Genomic DNA, 20,080 nt, shown 5'->3' on the forward strand with positions numbered 1-20,080 from the left:
CAACTCTCTCTAGGGATCCAGAAGCAACAGCGGGCTGCAGTGTCAACAGAAAAGAGCTAAAACCTACTTCTGGAGGTACAGGTGATGCGTCCATTGCCTTCGCCTAGACAGGTACAGTCCACCATCATCCAGCCTTGGTAGGGCTTTTCCCAGGTCTCCCCCACGACGTAGGACGTCCCAGCAGCATGATCAAAACACTTCTCAGCTGGAGAAGAAATGGGAAAGCAAAAAGAAAGGAGGAAAAGCGATTTTAAAATGATAGCGTCTCCCTATAATTTACAGTGTAGCATGGAATCAAAACCCCAGCCACATTTCTTAAAGTGGCACTCTGTTCAGATGAGCAGGCACGCCCTGCAGCTAAGCACGGAGCAAGAAGCTGGAGCAAGAGGAAGCCCCTGCCTTGCTGCAAGTAAATTCTGTTGTCCTAATGAGTACACAGACCGTTATTTTCTGCCAGTCCCAAGCTTCCCACTAACATTTCAAGTGGAAAGAAATGCATGTCTCTACCCTGTGGGAGACGACCCTATGCAAAAATCCCAACCTTTTTCTTTTAACTCATTAATTCAGTCCTGGGAATTGAACTCAGAACCTTACGTTAGCCTCAGCAAGTGCTCTCTACCACTGATCTGTGTGTCCCTAAACTAAACCACTATAAAATATGAACGACTTACAAAGAATGAGAGGAGCGCTCTTTAAATTTTAGACTAATGTAAAAAACAAAAACAAAACAAATTTGAAAAACCACACGTCTGATTTGGAGATCTAAGAAAGAGAACCCAAAACTTTGGGCTTCACAGAGTACAACCAAGGCTGAGACAAATAAAACAGAAAAAATAAATAAAACAAACAAACAAAAACCCCCACAACCTTTAATGTTTGTTTTTAAGGAAATTACCAAGGTGTGACCGGAGCCACGTGGCATTCTGTGCTTTAACTAACTGTGTTCCAACAAGAAATGTGTCAATAGTGTAATTTTTCCTCCTTTAAATTACATGTCTTCTTCACCAAAGGGACAGCATAGTATATAAACGAAAGAAATCACTTCTTCCTAAAGATTTTAACTCCGCCTTGTGCTTTTCAAACAAAATTAAGATTTCTTTATGTTCCATAGTTCAGGTCTGATTTCCTTAAGGCTGGTGACTCGCAGCACATTTCAGTCGTTTTTATGCTGTGATTCAGCTTTCCCGGCCAATGGTTTGGTTAGGCTATCTGCTTGTGCCTCCGTTCCCCTCTATCACCCACACGAGCCACTTACCTATAGGTTTGCAGGTCCATTCCCCTTTTCCATTTCCCAGACACAGACACTCTAACATGTAGCCACCAGTCTCATGTGGCCTCCTCCACTTGTCGCCAATCTTGTAGGACTGACCCCCTTCATGGCAGCGATCTGTTACAGATCAAAGGCAAGCATTAGGGGATTCAGAGAATTCAAGGGGTGCTCATCTCATGTTCTGCCTGAGATAAATATAAGTATGTATGTTGGCCAAAATGCAATCCCTAATCCTGAGGGATTTTTTGGCAGGCAGCTTTCCTGCCAAAAAAAAAAAAAAAAAAAAAAAAAAAAAGCAGAAGGCTAGCACCATATCTGCTCACTTTGGGTCAATCGTTAAAGCACAAAGGGAAAGCCATGGAGAACTCTGAATGGCAAGAAGTCATAAATTGTGGTTCCCCAAAGACATCACAGGTAATCTGTTCCCTAGACAGAGAAGAGCTGGGGGAACTGTCCTCCTCCTAGACAGCAAGGTGAGCTACATGGGCATAGCATTCCGATCTCCTGGAGGAGGAAGAGCCTGCATTCTACTCCAGGGTGGAAATAGCACTCTGGCAGAAAGCAAGCATACACACTCATGAGGGTTGGAAACCCTGATACTTTCTTAGGCTGTTAAATCCAATGGCTGAATTGTACTCAGGGTCACAAGTACTGTGTACCACCGACTCTTGGGTTTTGCCAGGAAACTTGGAAAAACCCTCATGTTATATGTTGGAAATATTGATTTGGTCTATTCAGGAGGGACTAATTGGTTCTTTTGGACAGAGGACTTATATTTAAAAGTTGGTTTTTAGAGAGAAAGCCTTATTAATAGAACGTACTAGCAACCCAATGAGTCACACGAGAAAGACTCCTGTAGCTGTAGACTTCCTGAGAGAAAGCCCAGGACCTAAAGTTCCTTGGAGATGCACTGTGCTCATCAGCCTGTGTTGCATTTGAGAACAGCAAGGTCTTCTCCCCAAATCTAATCTACTCATCACAAAGAACCAGAGTCCATGACAAAGAACAAAAACCCTTCTGGCTCATAGCTGCGGAGGATAAAATGATCAATCTGCCTTAAAGAGGCCCAGATAATTTAAAATAGGTAGGTCCCTTGGGCATATCCTATTGAAAAGAACCTAGAGATCTTCCACTGTCCACACACACACACACACACACATACACAGAGAGAGAGAGAGAGACAGAGAGAGACAGAGAGACAGAGAGAGACAGAGACAGACAGAGAGAGATTCCATCTCTGCTTCCATCCATCTTCCAGATGTACAGGAGCTAGGTGGGTGACAACATGGGGTTTGGTCATTGAAGTAAAAAGTATTCACTATTCAGTCAGGGATAACAGGAAAAGGCCAGGACAGGCCAGAGGGAAGTGTGTATATGTGACCTCCATCGCTTCACAGAAGGCCTCTCTTACTTGCAATGGTACAGCTGATCCTGCCTCTCCCAGCCCCGATGCAGGTACAGTCCCAGATCATGGAATCTTTAGGGCGCTCATAAGTGTCACCCACTTTGTAAGTGTTCCCAGTATATTTGTCAAAGCAAGTCTCTTCAGCTGTGGAAAGGGAAAAAAAAAAGTCCATGTGAGTCTCACACACATACATGGCAACTTTGAAACTTAAGAGAGACAAGTTTTTAAATTAGGCTTTCATAAAACCAGAGCTCTTGACCTTTGGCCAGCTCTCAGAGGTTCCCTTATTTATAATGTAAAGAGTTCCCAGGAAAAAGCCACACCCTGTGACCAGCTGAGTTGCAGAGGAAAGATTCCAAATTCCAGTCTCAAACCAGGGAAATCAATTCAAGGGTCACAAGGGACACAGTCAGTTTGAAGGTTGCCGGCCTCCCAGCAGTGGCTGGCCTTTGTCAGCCCCACTGAAACATTTGTCTTGTACCCCTCCCTCAGCAGCCTCTCTGAAGGGACTGCTGTAGTTCACCGGAAGCGTATCAAGAAGCTTCAGGAGTCTCCGAAGTGGTAGTGGGTTGTTGTTTTTGGTTTTCACGGAACTGCAGCTAACAACTCACTTTACAACCCAGTGCCTCAAAGCAGCTTCTGGCCCATAATCGGGAGCCAAAAGATCCGAAATCACTTTCTAATAAATTAAACTTTTATAAGCAAACTTTTATAAGTTTTCTTTTTGAAAGGAGACACGCAAAACCTCTCATTTTCTAATCAAAAGCTCCAAGAGAATAAAAAGGCGGCTTTGGAGACTTTTGTGGATTACATTTGTTTTAGAGGTAAGAGCATGTGAAAAGCCAGTGCAAGAAGTCTAATGAGAGGGAATTACAAGCGACTGGAGCAGGAGGAGGAAAAGGCAAATGTGGTTTTACTTAAAGCATCATTTCTGCCAGGGACCAGACTGTCTTCCACTTACGCTCAGGCTTGCTCTCGCAGTTAAAACCCCGGCTTCCTCCATAGCAGGTACAAACCAGGGCGTTGCCTAGGTAGGTCCGTTCCCACTGCTGATTTATCTGATAGTGCTTCCCATTGTCAAAACAGCCAGCTACAAAGAATTGATGGGGAAAGTTATTAACAGTTCCATCCCTCCCCCCCTTTTTCCCCTACAAAACTACTGAATTTTGCCAACTGACTTGGTGAGCCTGAACAAACACAAAAACTCTTAAAAGCAATATTCCACTAAAGTTCAGATGTGGAAGCTAGCTAATCAAAGATTTAAGCATTGTTTATGTAGGTGGATGTTTAGGGTTTTTTTTTTTTTCCTTCTTATCTTTTAACTTGGGTAAAAGTTAGACAATGACGTCATGTCCATATGGGCCGGGGAACTACCTCAGCAGAATTGAAACATTCTGAGAGGCCAGAAATAGAAATTACTTTTAAATCCTGAGGGCTTCAATACTCTTAACAACAACAACAACAAAACGACAAGAAAGAAAACTTAAGTTGGGTGTCTTGATGACTATGCCAATAACCCCAGCTCTGTAGAAACTGAGGCAGAAGAATTGCTCCCAAGTTGAACACACAAGCCTGGACAACACAGGAGAATGCCAGGCTAGCTTAGGCTACAGTGTGAGATCATGGCAAAAAAAAATTTTTAAAAGAAAAACAAAAAAAGGAGGGAGAACTTTTAAATTTTCCTCTAGCCCAAGATAAAGGAAGAGTGTATCTCTGAAAAACTGCAAGAGAAATGGCTATCCTTGCTCTTGGAGAAGAATCCTAGGCTGCCCCCCCACCCCCCAAAGCACTGAGCCAACTAACATCTCTTTCAAGTTGGTAAGAAACTATCTATTTAAATAGTCTCACCACCTCCCCGTGTTAAATATTTAACCAGCTATTTGCTGATAAAGAAAATAAGGATCAGGGGAACCACAATAATCTCTGATGTAAAATTTGTAAGTTCGTGTCTCTTTTCTCTTTCACACGTTTTGGTTCCTGGAAGGGCGAGCTGAAGGTGTAGAATTTGTTAGCGCACTTGAGGGGAAGAACAGACGGTCCCTACCTCCACTTTACCCGCAACCAGCCTGTTCAGATCTAAGCCTTTTGTGTCCACAGCTGGTTTCCCTCAATAAAGCGCGCACTCACACACGTTCGCACAGCCACGCACGCGCGCAAAAACTTTAGCCACAACTTGAGCGGGCGCTTGAGGACCAACCCATCCCTGCCGCCGGCCGGTTTGAACCAGACGGTCGGTACTCACGCTTGCTCTGACTGACAGCCACCGGGGATTGAGGCTGCACGATTTGCTGAGCCTGCCTCTTGCTCTTCCCGGCTTCGGTGCAGCGCACCGAGGTCCCCAGGCACAGGACTGCCAGCAGCAGCAGCCGCCCGGGTCCCGGACCCCTGAGCATCTTGAATGGATGCGAGGAGAGTCGCCCTCCCCAGGAGGCAAGTGACCACGAACTGTGGGTCCCCTCGCAGCCTGCAGGAAAAGTCCTGAGGTGGGGACGCCAGTAAGGAGATGGAAGGAGAGGACCAGAAGTTGTGGCCGCAGGCCGGGCTCACACCCTGGGCTCCTTTTCTCCCCCTGTGCAGCGCAGCGGGTGCGAGCGGCTGAGCCCCAAGAGCAGAGGCTTATATGGGACAGTCCCTTCCCGCCCCCCACGAGGCCCTGCGCGCCGGGGAGGAGGGTCCGGTCCGACTCCTCCCGCCCCTCCTGCCGCCGCAGCCGCCGCCGACCGCGCGCCTATTGGCCCAGAGTCCGGGTGACGTCACGGGGTACGGTGGGTTCGCCCCGAACAAAAGAGATGCTGATCTCCCGCCAGGTCTGGGACTAGAGAACTTTTTTCCCCTTTCTGGTTTCCTTTGCGGTCGTCAAACTTTTGGGAGGAGGATTGGGGGTAGGGATGGGAAACGGCTGTAAAGTGAAGTAGACTCGAAGGAAAGGGAGGGAGGGGCTGGAGCCTAAGGAAGCCTGGGGTGGTAAGGCTTACCCCCTCATCTCTTAACTTTTTTTTTTTTTTAAATTGGTGGCTGTGGTGGTGTTTGAGAACATTGCGTCACCTCTGAGAAAAGTCTGTGCTCACCGGAGTGTATTTTGTGGGAAGGGAAAAAGTCATAAAGTGGCCACCACCTTGTCCCAGTAGGAATCCAAACTTCACTTTTGCAGCCCCGGGGCGGGGCGGCTCCTTCTGGGTGCTTTTCCTGGGTTCTGGGCGCCGCCTAGGGTCTCCTTTCTTTGCCTTTAGGTTTTAGATAGGCTCAGACCCCGGTTTCTCCACGCAGTACCTGCCAGGTTTCAAAGAGGAGCCTGGGAGAGAGTGAGCGCGTGGCAGAGGTGACCCCCTTCCCTGAACTTCCACAGCCCGGGGTTCCGCGCGGCGCTCTGCAGATTCCAGACAAACTCACAAGACCAAGTTTCTCGGCTAAGAGGAAGCAATAGAAAGTTTCTTTTCTAAGTCGTGAAGCACAGTTTTCCTTTCCTGGGAATGGGGTGCCCGTTTCTTTTAGAAGGGCAGTAGTGAACAGCTTGAGAAGGGGAAAAGTTGAACTGGCTGATGAAAGGGGGGACCTTCCCGTCCATGCCACGTTCACTGGGCCATCTGCACTCAAAACAAGCACCTAGGTGGCCTCTGAAGGGGGAGTTGGGGTGAGGATGGGTACAAAGATTTAATGTCTTGCCTTCCCCCGAGTCCCCTTGCATGTGTCTGGGCGTTTATTTTATTTTCAGACTTCGCAGTCATGGCAGAATTCCACTATCCACCCCCTCCCCCGCTTGCCAGATTTTTTATATTTCAATTGTTATCTGCTCCAAGAATGTATAAAGTTCCACTGAAAATTCTCCGGACTTCCTACACTACTGAGGTTGAAAAGGGGATAGGAGACGTCCCCCTGAAGCCAACAGCTCTAACACGTTGGTCTTTTTTTTTTTTTTTTTAAACCTTTCAGACACACACAAGCCCCGTTGCTTTGGTAGGGCTTCAAAAAGACCTTCAAGAAGCCCACTATTTTCAAAGTAGCAGATCCGAACCCCAAACTTGGCTTTCTCCCTCGGTTAGGCACGTGGTCTCGTTTGCTTTGAGAACATATTAAAGCTACTAGCTAGCAAAATATGTTGTTTGTACCAGGTTCTTGGATAATTTGAATTTGTGTGCTTTATAAACTCCTCAACACATTAAAGACACAAAATTAACATTTATTTTTATTGATGTAAAGAACTAAAAACAAAACAAACAAACAAAAAAACCCACAGCGAATACCAGTTTCTTACAAGCAGTGTAAAATAAGTCAAGAATCTTTGTGACCAACACTCAGGGTTGAACCAGTGCCATACATTCCCCCAAATTTAGACTCCCGTCTGAGTTAGTTTTTTTGGAATTTCTCATCATCCCTTGACAAAACGGTTTTCTCTTTCAGATATAAAAGGGCTCCTTGTAAAACAGTGGAACTTCTGGGAAGTGCTCTCTCCAGGGCGGGAGAAGGATACCTGGAAATCAGGATGCTTGCTAGATAAACCTGAAGGGAAGGCTTTCCACAAGTATGGTAGATTCTGGAGGAAGGAAATAAGCGGTTAGAAAAGAATTTCGTCACAAAAATATGATAGTTTGGTGTATTTACCGTACTCAAAATACTTTAAAATAATATACTTATTGGAAAGGTTTGCGGGGAACCCACTTTACATTTCAGAAGAAAGTTTTCTCTTTCAGTCCCATAGAAAATGTCTCTGGTGGCCCACAAGCAGACATATTTGGCTGAATTTTATAGGAATGCTTTGACTTGAAAGTTGTGTTTTGTTTTTGATTTGGGGCATGGAGATATTTTCTTAATTAAGGTAAACTGGCCCTGCTACAGTAGCCTTCCCCCATCCAGATCTCTTCCAATTCAAGTCGATTATCTCTAACTCAGAGATAATGAAATCTTAAAGACTACAGTTGGGGGTCAGGGAGCTGGAGAGATGGCTCAATGGTTAGAGCACAGGCTGCTCTTCCAGGGGACCCAGGTTCTGTTCCCAGCAACCACATGACCATGACCACTCACAACCATCTGTAACTCTAATTCTAGGGAATCAGTTGAAATTATACCTCACCAAACTTGGGGTTTTGTTTTGGGTGTTTTTGTTGTTGCTACTGTTGTTGGTTTGTTTTGGAGGGATTGTTTTGTTTTGTTTTGTTTTGTTTGATTCTTTTGTTTTTAGTACTTTTAGCATTCTCTGGTTTTATTTCAAAGAACTAATCCTAAGTTGCAACAACAGAGCATCCTCATTTCTTAGTTTTTCTAGGAGGAAGTTGGCCTGAATTCAGTATACTGGTGGCTTCTCTTTCCCCATCAGCTCCTTGGGGACACTAGCTGTCTGTGTGTGGCGGTATAAATGTGACCAAGACACATCTAACCATGAAGGGCCATGCCTTGCCTTGCTTCCCCCGGTAATTGCCATGATGGCAGGATTTTACCAGTGAGTTTCTGACAACTGAAAATTTCACTGGGAAAAAGAGAACACATACATTTCTGGGGTACGTTCTTCAGATGTTGGCTGTTGGAGGGAGATGATCAAGTGTGTGTGGTATAGATCTTGAGTTGGCTTGACTTCTTTTGAGTTAAAGTCGTAGTTAGGTGAAGAGCAAAGATAATTTATTAGACCCACTCACTCAGGACTAAAATAGAAACAGCTCACGGAATAAGTTTTAAGGGTTAATTTTTATGTTCTAAGCATTTGGTGGTGTTTGTTTTTAAGACTAATAAACATTATAGGCAACATCCCTACTGACCAAATTGCTTGCCTACTGGGGGAGGGGAACTCCTGATAAGAACATCTGGGCTTCAAAGAATACAATTGGGTGACAGTGGCTGGTTTTGTTTGTTTGTTTGTTTGTTTCTGAAAATCTTTGGCCTTTATCCTCCTATTAATCTCTGAGTCCTGCCAGGGGAAGTCTTTGGCTGGGTGACCTTAAAACTTTCAGCCTCCGGACCTTGTAGCGTGTTTATAAATGTCCTGGTTTTTCTATCGTTGAGTTGGATGGAGATAGATTGCAGTTGTTTTCTTTATTTTGGTTTTTAGGGTTTGGGGAGGGACATAGTTTGTTGTTGTTTTGTTTTTTGTCTTTGCATGAAATCCTTCCTTCCTTTTCTCCTTAAAGCAGCCACATTTGCAAAACTGCTGCTCATTTAGCACAGGTGTAGAGAAAGCCTTAGCTGCCCCGTGGGTAGGCCACATGGAGGGAGTCTGAGCAGTTTGTACAGACTTGACAGGAAGAAGCTGGCAACTAGGGAGCAAAGGTTTGATAACGGTTTTAAATTATGCTGTGAAAGCTGGCTAATTTTAACTTAATAAGCATTTTATTTATATTTGAAGATGCTTTTTAAAAAAATCAGCACTTTAAAAAGCCTTAATCCATGCCTTTTGCTCCTTAACGGGAATACTCTTTTCTCATCAGAATGACGTTACTCCCGAAGGCTTTGCGAAGGAGTCCACTTCATCTAGTAAAACGGAAAGAACTTCTGTGCAACTGGACCACTTCACCAGGCTGCATCTACTTCCCAAGACAGGCAGCATGTGGTTGGGAAATCTTTATTTATATTAATTGTTGATACTTTTTCCAGTTTGGCTTTATCTTATGTTGGCGACAAGATTTTAAGCCCAATTTTGTTCTGTTGGCAATTTGTTTTGGAAGGTTGACGTAAAAGGAGAAAAAAAAACTTGAAAAATGTTTTTCATATTTAAATTACTTTCATTTTTTAATCACCACGTATTACAGATTTCTCGTATGCAATTGGTCATGAAGATGCAAAAAAATAACCATGAATATTATGCTTTAAGTAAAGATGTATACCAATAGTAGACTATTGTGATAGAGGTATCAGTAGTCATTCTTTGCGCCTAATTAGTGGTGACAAATTAAGGTCACATCCAACTGAATTGTAAAAATGACAACAAAAATATAGTTCTCTCAAATCACAAACTAGGTTAATGCAATATATTGTTTTATTAGCTATGAAAATTTTACTTACATGGACATTTAAAAATCACTGTTTAAAACATGAAAAAGGAACACATTGTTCCCAGGCAAAGAATCATACCATTTCAATAGCTAGATAGGAAAAAATAAATAAGTAGATTTTCTTAAACACTGATCTAAGCTGTGTGACTTGCTAACAACCTGCATATGCAGTTCCTCACTCGCCTATCAATAGCTGTCTCCTTTCGCAGCAGAGTTAGGAATGGAACCCAGGGCCTGAAGCGTGCTAATCATGTGGTCTCAGCACCAAGCTATGGAACCAGCCCCAGCCCCCACAGAGAATTCGCAGGAACATCCCATCGTCCTGACAAACGAGAATCTATGGCTCAGAAAATCTCTAGAATGGCATTTTCTAAGTCACCAGTCTTATAGAAATGGTATATCACTTGACTACAGGATATGGGAAGATGTCATCGCCAACATGAGACTAATCGTCTAAGAGACGTCACACATAAAGCTATGCACGGCAGTGCTACTGACTCCTGCTTGCTGATTAGGACTGTTCAGTCGAGTGGCAATCTGACTAGTTTTTTGGTGGACAAGTAGGGGGTCGGGGAGGGGGATTGAATCAGGGTTTTGACCACATCAAGCATGCTCTGCTGAGCCCCAAGTCCCTTGTGCCTAGTTTGGGCATGTTGCATCAAATGTGAAAGACTAGGGACTCTCTCCTAGCCTGAAAGTTTGGTGAGAATGGTCTGTCTTAGAGTTGGCTTCTCGAGGCTCAGCGCTATCCTCCGTGCTACCTGGGATCGAGCACTTGGTAAATGAAGAAAAAGTCTAAGGACTGCTTTTCTGGCCACACGGAGACCACGGCCGAGTGAGGGGTTGGGGGAGCAGTACTCAGTACTTTGCATGTGTTATTTAACTTTGTCCTCAAAGTAACTGCCAGAAATAGATATTAACAGCCTCGTTTTATTCTCTGAGGCTCAGAGTTTAAAGATGTGACTAAGCTGGAATTTAAATTAAGGTCCCTGACATAAAATTCATGTCCTAAACCAAGACATTCACGGCTTTTTCTGAAGTGATTTTTGCCCCACATAAGTTACAAGCAGTGTGGGAAACTCTGTGGCTTTGCCTTAGCTCTTCCTCCAGATCCTCTTGCTTTGCTCTGCGCCCTGGGGCCTGGCCTCCAGAACTATTCAAGCCATCTGCCCTCTTGCAGGAATACAGGAGGAAAGGGGACAGGAAACGTCTTCCCCACGCCCACTCCACTCCCCGCTGCCCTTCGGAGAGCAGCTTCCTGCTTCTAGAACTTGCCTTTTCAAAGTGGGGGCAATATAGATCAAGATTGGTCAGCATTTGGGGTAGGGCAAGTGGGTGAGGGAATACAGAATGAGTTCTTCTAAGGTAAAAAATAAAATAAAATAAAAATAAACTTCTTTAATTGTTAATTTATTCTATTAGAATTCTAATCAAATGTAATTTATCTCTAGGGATAGGGTGGGTCAGAGATAGTGCATCAGAAAATAAACAGACCTGTGGTACTCCTTCAGGAGGAGGCTCCAGCTCTCAGGAGCTCTGTCCTACCAATAGTGGCCTAGAGTGGCAAAATTTTTCTTTATTTCATTTTTTTCTTTAAAGATTATTTATTTATTTATTTAATGTATGTGAGTAGACTGCCACTTTCTTCAGCCACACGGGAAGAAGGCATTGGATCCCATTACAGATGGCTCTGAGCCACAATGTGGTTTCTGGGAATTGAACTCAGGACCTCTGGAGAAGAGCAGTTGGTACTTTTAACCACTGAGCCAACTCTCTAATCTCATTTCTTTTTAGAAGATTTTTAAATCAGATAGATAGATAGATAGATAGATAGATAGATAGATAGATAGATAGATAGATAGATAGACAGACATAGGTATGTGCATGAAGAAGAGACTCCATGGAGCTGGAGTTACAGGTGATTGTGAACTGCCCAAATTGGGGCCCTAGATACTGGGAGCTGAGCTCAGATCCCCTCGGAAAGCAGTATGTTCTCGTATCTGAACTGTTTCTCCAGCCCAAGTGAGACAATATTTCTTAGTTGCTAATTCTTGAAAGCTTAAAGCATTACTTATGTATCCATCATTGCAACTTTGGGAACATACCTTCCCCCAAAGTCTCCCCACGAAAAACCACTTGAATTCTGTTTTCTGGTGAAACACAATCCAAATACTAGCAGTTTCTAATCGTGACAGTTATTCGTGGTTTAATTTTATGTGGTAACAATACAGCTAAGGTACATAATTCTTTTCCAAACTGAATAGTTAGTATCTGGGTATGGGTTTCCCCTTGTAGCTCTCCAGTCTGCTGCTGATCCTGTGTCCTCTAACACTATAGCTTTCCCAGAGTACAATGCTTTAATACAGCGATCATACAGCTACAGAACGTAAATCGTGATGTGTCCACCAAATCATTTGAGTCATGCAAAGAGGTTGGAATCAGCAGGCAAGTGAGATGATGCACCCCTTTCATCTTAGCGCTGAGGAGGCAGAGGCAGGCAGATCTGTGAGTTCGAGACCAGCCTGGTCTACAGAGTGAGTTCTAGGACAGCTGGAGCTCTACAGAAAAACTCTGACAATAAACAAACAAATAAATGTGCTTCATATATCTGCAGATGCCCTGTACATAAAAGTGAAGGATGGTTTTGCTTGCATCATGCAGTGGTTACAACACAAGGTGATGTTTAGGAAGACAGCTTTTCTTTAGTACTTTGACACTTCTCACAGTGTCCTGGAGACTTTTCAACTATGATGTCTTTGTTATTTATTTATTTAATTTTTTGTGAGCCATAATTTCTCTGCATTCCATCTCAAAGATACTTGGTAATTTGTCCTTTCTTGCAAAGCAGGCTTGTTTCTGTCAGCTGATGCCATGTTCTGCAAGATTCCTGAGACTTCATCAATAAACACAGCCAGCCTGTCTGCCTATTTTCTTCTTGCAGTCAAGCTTTGACTAAAATAATGCAAATGTTGAAGACCCTAATGATTAAAACCACTTCAGTTTAGGAGAGCAATACAAAGTGAACACAGTGTGGAATTTTGGGTAGGTAGCACACCAATTCTGTCCCTATTTTGTCCTAAGTGACAAAAATTGGGTTTTTTTGGGGGGATGGGGGGGGCGTTCAGACAGGGTTTCTCCGTATAGCCCTGGCTGTCCTGGAACTCACTTTGTAGACCAGGCTGGCCACGAACTCAGAAATCTGCCTGCCTCTGCCTCCCAAGTGCTGGGATTAAAGGAGTGCACCACCACTGCCCGGCATGACAAAAGATTTTGAGTTCAGGCCTGCAACATCATAAATGGGAAGCTATTTTCCTTCAGAAAACAAAAATCTTTCTCTTTTAAGTGTTCTTACTTAAAGTATGGTGGGTTTTTTGTTTTGTTTGTCTTTGTTTGTTTGAACTAATTATAAGTGCTTAGATAAAGTTATCACTTAAACACCTGGCTCAGTTCGGCAAATTTTGAGACATACACTTTGATAAGGGTTGTCATGTGTACATCACAAAGTGGGTTACCTCTGATAAGAGTGACCAAAAATGCTCTGGTCCTTGGTGTGACCATTCCCTCCTGTCCTGTCCCAACAACCATGAGTCAACTCTGCCACTTTAAGTTAGTTTGCACTTTCCTTCTTTTTTAATAAAAAAGAATTATTTATTTATTTTATGTATATGAGTACAATTATAGCTGTGTTCAGACACACCAGAAGAGGGAGGGCATCAGATCCCATTACAGATGGTTGTGAGCCACCATGTGATTGCTGGGAATTGAACTCAGGACCTCTAGAAGAGCAGTCAATATGCTCTTAACCACTGAGCCATCTCTCCAGCCCTAGTTTGTATTTTCTAGTTTTATGTACCCATGGCATCTGGCTCTTTCCCTAAGGATGAATATTTTGTGATTTATCTCTGTTTATTGTATGAATAAATCATTCTTTGTATGGATGGATTTTTTTTTCTTGGATAAATATCTAGTAATGAAATTGTTCAAATCATTTACTATGTGAATTTTTTTCCTAGCATTTTGAGACATTGTCCTCACTTTGTTGTATTCCTCTGGTGGTCACCATCAGTGCACGGCACCAGGCTCTTAACATCTTGTTGCACGGAATGGTTGCTTCATGTGAGGGAACAAATTGTGAGCAGTTACTAAGGGGGCTCCTGTGTTACCAGCAGTTTAAATTTACTAGTCAACAACTGGAAAAAAAATATTATCCTTTTTGGCACCATACTTCAGCTATAATTTGGGATTGTATTATGTATTTTTAAAAAAATTTACCATTTATTGTGTGTATCCGTATCTGTGTGGGAGTATGAACGCCATGGCACACCTATGGAGATCAGAGGACAACCCTTAGGAATTACTTCTTTCCTACGAAATGGGTCCCAGGATCAGATTCAGGTTGTAAGATCTAATTAACTACAGGCACCTGTTTACCCATTGATCTCTTTTGATAACCCATGGATTCTACATTTTCAGAAAGTCTATTTTGTGGTCCTTTCATTTGGAGTCCAGTAAAACGTGTTACTTTCGGCAGTTTTTCAGTACATAAAGTTATTTTAATATTCCCTGTTTTGCTTATCCAGTATTACATCATTTTCTATCAGCCCACTGTTTGAAAACAAATTCTATTCCTCTTGAGGCATGATGTCAAACATTGAAATTGGAAAAAAAGCTTAGTTGAAAGCCAATGAGGGAAAAGACACTACAGGAAATAAATGCTATAACCATGGCTTGACTAGGTGTTCAATTTAATGATTATCAAGCTAATTGGCAGGTAATGATAGTGTCTGTTATTGTCTAATGTGATTAGTATGTAAATAAAGTGATACCAATTAGTTTCTATGTGAAGTTGCTACTCATGGCTCTGAGCATTCTGGCCATTCTAATGTTTGCCCTCCTCATCATGGTCCTACTTTAGCATTTCTCAATATAGACCTGTATCTTATTGCACCTCTCAAAATTTTCACTGATGCTTTTCTCCCAAACAGTACTGTCATGTGTTTAATGGAGGGCACTGACTTCATTCTTTCCAGGAAATCTTTTGTTCCTCACATTACATATATTTTTTAAAGATTTATTTATTTTTTATATGTAAGCACACTGTAGCTGTCCTCAGATACTCCAGAAGAGGGCATCAGATTTCGTTACAGATGGTTGTGAGCCACCATGTGGTTTTTGGAATTTGAACTCAGGACCTTCAGAAGAGCAGTTGGCGCTCTTAACTACTGAGCCATCTCTCCAGCCCACATAACATATTTTTAAGGGGATGTCAGTGACTCCCAGATGTCTACCTAGAGCAGTCTCTTCTGGGCAAGTCTTCTCACGCACAGTTGACTTCCTTTATGGCCTCCCTGGTAGTTAGATACACAGTAGACATCATCCGCATCAGTGGAATGTGAGAAGTGACATGTTTCAGATCTGGGTTGGGGAAGTCATTCCACACTGTGCCTCCTCTAGTTCATTCTCACCAGCAGAAATGCAGACATGGCTGACATCCAGCATTTACCGTAAAGACGATGAAAATGTTTTGGAAACTATTTTGGCTCTGAAACACCCTGGTGAGCAGAACTTGACCAGTGGCCTGGATCATTCAGTTTGGGACTGTTGTCTGAAACAGAAATATACTTTTTATTCATGAAGTCCCTGTAGGCACATCTGTTATAGAGCCATGCTTTTACAGGAGGCTTTGCCTCCCTTAGCTTCCCTTTTCTGCAGTTGCTAGCTTTGTCTTGATATTGACACCTCTGTACTACAGCCCTCTCTTTCTCCCTTTCCATATACACATACACTAGAATTATAGTTTCTATGCCAAACTCCTCTAATGTTTTGCTATTTTCTGCTGAGTGGTAAATGTAGACTGCCCAATAAATATTTCCGAGTCCCTGCTAAGAATACTAGTACAGTCAAAGGATTTTCCTCCCCTCAAATCTACTTGTTGAAACCCTTATCAGCCATAACCTCACATTGGGACCTTAATGGGAAGCAGAGTCTTTAAAGAAGCAATTAAGTTACAAGTTTCTTAAGGCAAGCCCTGTGACTGTTGTCCTTATGAAAAGGGCAGAATTGTCAGTGAGCTGTCTGAACTCTGCAGCTTGGTCTTGATGTTGCCTCATGACTCCAGACTCCAGACTCCAGCATGGCTACTACACAAACCTCCACAACAGCTGCAACCAAAGCACCTGGAGACTTAGTCATGCCACCTGGGGAGAAGGAGAAAGAGTGTCTGGCCAAAGGGGGTCTGGAATTTGAGGGAAAAGAAGGATTTAAAAGTTAGAAATGGTAATACAAGCTCTGAAGACATATTTAAACTTAAATAGGGGATCAGTGAGTAACATAGAGTCCAGGCAGACTTTAGAAGAAAGGGTCAGTGTTTCCACGGATGACTCAGAGATCAATGCTTGCTTAGAACCTTGGAGGAGCCCATAATACTTTCTTTTTTAATACAGACTCTCACTATTTAGTCTTGGCTGTCCTGGAACTCACTTTGTAGTTCTGGCTTACCTAGAATTCAGAAAGAGACCCACTTGCCTCTGCCTCTGCCTCTGCCTCTGCCTCTGCCTCTGCCTCTGCCTCTGCCTCTGCCTCTGCCTCTGCCTCTGCCTCTGCCTCTGCCTCTGCCTCTGCCTCTGCCTCTGCCTCTGCCTCTGCCTCTGCCTCTGCCTCTGCCTCTGCCTCTGCCTCTGCCTCTGCCTCTGCCTCTGCCTCTGCCTCTGCCTCTGCCTCTGCCTCAGTGTTGAGATTAAAAAGCATTCACAGCCAGACCCAGCTTCCACAATATTTTTAAGAGGGGATCCTGCTCAAGGAGGAAAAGGATCAGTGGTGAGTACTGATGCCTTAAAAGAAAAAACAAAAAAATAAAAAAAAAACATAAAACAAAACAAAGAAAAGAATAAGATCACAAGAAATCTAATAAATCCAAAGAAGAGTATCTGTAAGCCTGGTACAATGAAGAACCAGTTTGAAGGTGGCTTGATATGGATTGATTATTATTCACTGGACAAAGTAATGAAGCACTTGGAAGAAGCCCTTATCCATAAGGAGACCCCTGTGACATCTAGGATCTCTCAGATGCCAGAGCTGGGCAGATTTATTCTGGTCTTTGAGTAATTTCTAAAGCCAAAGTGACAATAACGAGCCTCTATTCTGCTGTCTCTGGAGTCTCAAGTCTAAAATGCTGAGCAGAATTTGATGGCATAGATCTTGCGTTCTTGGTTCTATTTCAATTACAACCTCTCCACAGTCTTTGAGGCCATAACACAAATGTAGGAGTAACTTTCTGCTGTCCAAATCTACTGCTATAGTAAACCAAAATGATATTAACCCTTGCCACTTGTGCTGTTGATAGTTCTGTGACCTTTTGAGTATTGATAATGGGAACTAGTAGAAGATAATGAAGGCTAAACAGTTTGTGACATCCAAGTGATGTGGCATTCATCAGGATGGTTCTTAGGCACCACCTGTAACGACTGCTCATTCATGGCACTTAAGAGATTTGGCAGCTCCAAAGGAAGGCCAGACATGAGTATAGATGACATTGCCTTATATCAAGATGACTCGTTGCCTGGATTCATTTGGATGAGTTTTGAGGCTGCACACAGGATGTTGTAGCAGGTTCCTAGAGGGCCACCTGAAGGAACTCTGTGGAGTAAATCTCTCCCCTGATGACTACCACATTGCAAAACGGCAGAGGTGGCAATGTCAGCAAAGGATGAGTCCTTTGATCTTGATGCTGCCCCTGGACCATCTCTGCCCATTAGAATTCAGTGACTTGTGCCCAGTTTGAGCCTATCAAGAAAGTGCTTACTCAGTAGTGCCTATGATAGCATATCCACAATACAGACCAATGTAAGCTACTCTCCACTGACGACTGAGTCTGGTTATAAGAATCAAAGTAGTGGACATTTCTTCTCATAAGCAACTCATAGCCACTTGTTCATGGATAGACCTTCAAGCTCCAGATGACTGAGTAGTAAAGACCCTGGAAGAAGAAGTCTAACCTCAGGCTCTCCTTCATTATCTATATCCTCAAAAGAAAATAATTAATGTGTTTTGTTCTATTGTGTTTTCTGCCAATTGCTATGTATACAATTGGCTTTTCATGTTAGTCCTACTCATGAATAGCCAACCAAGTCACTTGGTGATGGCAAACTCCTTTCACAGTTGAATTTTAATTCTCATCTTTAGTTACTTCTGAACTGTGTAGATGTGAATTTCCGAATCTTGTAAGTTGGCTTTTTATTTCATGGTAGATACTCTAGGACTACGCGCAACCCAGCAAGCAAGATGACCATACTACAGTCTAGAAACTTTCAAGTTAAAAGGAACACGTTACCATTAGCTGATTGAGCCCTGCCTGTCAGAGAGCCTCTCTCCTTTCCCCAGGAATGAGAGGTGAAGCAGGAGTCTTCAGCTATGCTGATGTGTATATAGTGAAGAAGATTGGAGTCCTTTCTGTAGAGGTCCTGTGGACAGGTAACTGGAGCAGGACACTCACCAACTGAGCACTCACCTTGTCAAATGAATGTCTTCCAATTGCCTTTGAATTCTCCATCCTTTATAATATCCTAAAGTAAAGCCATTGCATCAGGATTCAAAGCAGTTTTTAGAAAGCAAACATGATTTCTCTATCTTACAACTGCTTTCTCTTGGTTATTTTGAAGACATAGTTCTTGAATTAAAAGATATGCCTTATCTAAGTTAAGGAAGGAATTTTATAATCGTCACTTCTAAATATAAAGCATACATTTTTATAACAGTCAAATCTAAGAACCCAAATAATGAGAAACAAGAATTACCAAGACACTTGTTTAAACTAAATATTTTTAACTATGCTTTGGCTTAGATAGATTTTTTTCTTTTCTCTTTTTTGTTATGTCTCTGAGTTAAAAGGACAACATGAGGCCAGGACAGATGAGAAACTTGTGCTACCAAGATGTAACAAGCAGTCATGCAAACAAGAATTGTTCCCTTTCTTGGAAAATTGAAAATAACCAAAACTGATTCCTCAATGCTCAAATATCTCGATGTGCCCAGATAATCAGAACATTTAAGGAGCAAAGCAATTCTAGGTACTAGTTCAGAAATCAGAAGGGATAGCTAATGGTTATCTCTTGAAGGTGTCCATGTTATAAAGGTACACCTAGTAACACATTCAAAACTTTACATAGCTATTTGTTATGGACTGAATGTGTTCTGCCATCTTCTCAATGGTATACGTTGAAGCCTGATCCTCAGTTTTGGAGAGAGAGAGAGAGAGAGAGAGAGAGAGAGAGAGAGAGAGAGAGAGAGAGAGAGAGAGAGATTCCTGAAGCCAGTCTTGATCGCCAACTTAACTGGACTGAGAAGCATTGACAGGAGTAGTATAGCACAAGTCTGGCTGCAGGGAGAGGGGACATATTTTCAGGCAGATTCAGTAAGAAGATAAAATTCATCCTGGCTGTGAGCTGGACCGTCCAATAGATCGGGATCTTACATGGAAGAAAATGTGGCAAAGGAATAAGTTGTTTCTCTCCTGTGTTTGGTCACAGCACCCAGAAGTGCTGACTAACAGGAAATTGTTTGCAGGTGGGTAGGGTCCTTCAAAAGCATTTGAACAGGTTTGCAGGGAGGAATCTGAAGTATTTTTATGACGTGGGCTAGAAGCCTGAACATAAGCAGAGGTTCATAACAGGTAATCTTGGTGGAAAGCTCATCAGATGAGTATGTCACCAGCAACACTGACTGTCCATGAGGCTTCCTGCTACACTGGGGTAAATGGCTTTTTGAGACTCTGGGAGGGGCTGAGTCACAAGATGACATACTCATTTGGAAATTTCAGGACAGCCTAGCATTCACACTGTGGCACAGATCTTGCTGGCTGCTTTTAGCCAAGTATACAGTGAGAATTTAAAGTGATAAAACAGAAGAGAAGGATTCTGGGGGGAAGTGATTTTTTTTTCCCTACAAAAGACGCATGTTTAAAGCTGGATCTCAGGAAAAGGTGGTTTCAAAGAGATGGAGGTGGTTTAAAGAATGCAGGTAGGTAGGACCACGGGAATGACACCTTAAGGGCATCTCAAGGTTTAGCTCATTTTTTGGGGAAAGACTTTCTTCTATGAAGGGAGCATCTCTGAGGTGTCTAGATTGCCCAGGAATGTCTAGGGGATGAATTCTCCAAGATATTTTCATCAAACTCAGCCATGAGGCATGCAGAGGCAAATGCCACTGCAGTCCAGAAGGATCTTGGCTACCACTTGAAAATGGTGGCCAACATTAACATAATTCTTATGATGCTAATTTTGCAAGTATGGAAAGGAACAAGAGTTATGGGGTCATAAGGGTAAGGCCTGGGATGACAAAGGAAGATCTGGGAAGACAGGAAATGTCAGCCCTAATTAAGTGTTTTCTTTTATAAGAGTTACCTTGGTCATGGTGTCTCTTCACAACAATAAA

At 42.8% G+C, this 20,080-nt stretch overlaps 1 protein-coding gene across 10 annotated transcripts in view; it reads right to left on the minus strand.

The window, feature by feature from the left end:
- Nucleotides 1-5,289, minus strand: part of Fn1 (fibronectin 1) — a 67,463-nt gene extending 62,174 nt beyond the window's left edge. For 7 of the 10 annotated variants that reach the window (XM_021150878.2, XM_021150136.2, XM_021149419.2 and 4 more), the window contains exons 1-5: nucleotides 4,918-5,288; nucleotides 3,637-3,765; nucleotides 2,682-2,819; nucleotides 1,256-1,387; nucleotides 68-205 (exon numbers count right to left, since the gene is read on the minus strand). In XM_021150878.2, the coding sequence (XP_021006537.1) occupies nucleotides 68-205; nucleotides 1,256-1,387; nucleotides 2,682-2,819; nucleotides 3,637-3,765; nucleotides 4,918-5,068 (688 nt within the window). In that variant the 5' untranslated portion in view covers nucleotides 5,069-5,288. Of the gene's footprint in view, nucleotides 1-67; nucleotides 206-1,255; nucleotides 1,388-2,681; nucleotides 2,820-3,636; nucleotides 3,766-4,917 lie in introns of all 10 variants that reach the window. The other 3 variants (XM_029481513.2, XM_029481508.2, XM_029481502.2) reach the window with 1 other exon arrangement.
- Between the last annotated feature and the right edge of the window lie 14,791 nt (nucleotides 5,290-20,080).

Source organism: Mus caroli, unplaced genomic scaffold, assembly GCF_978045245.1.
Source record: "Mus caroli unplaced genomic scaffold, Mus_caroli_1 scaffold_1, whole genome shotgun sequence".
NCBI classification, from domain to species: Eukaryota; Metazoa; Chordata; class Mammalia; order Rodentia; family Muridae; genus Mus; species Mus caroli.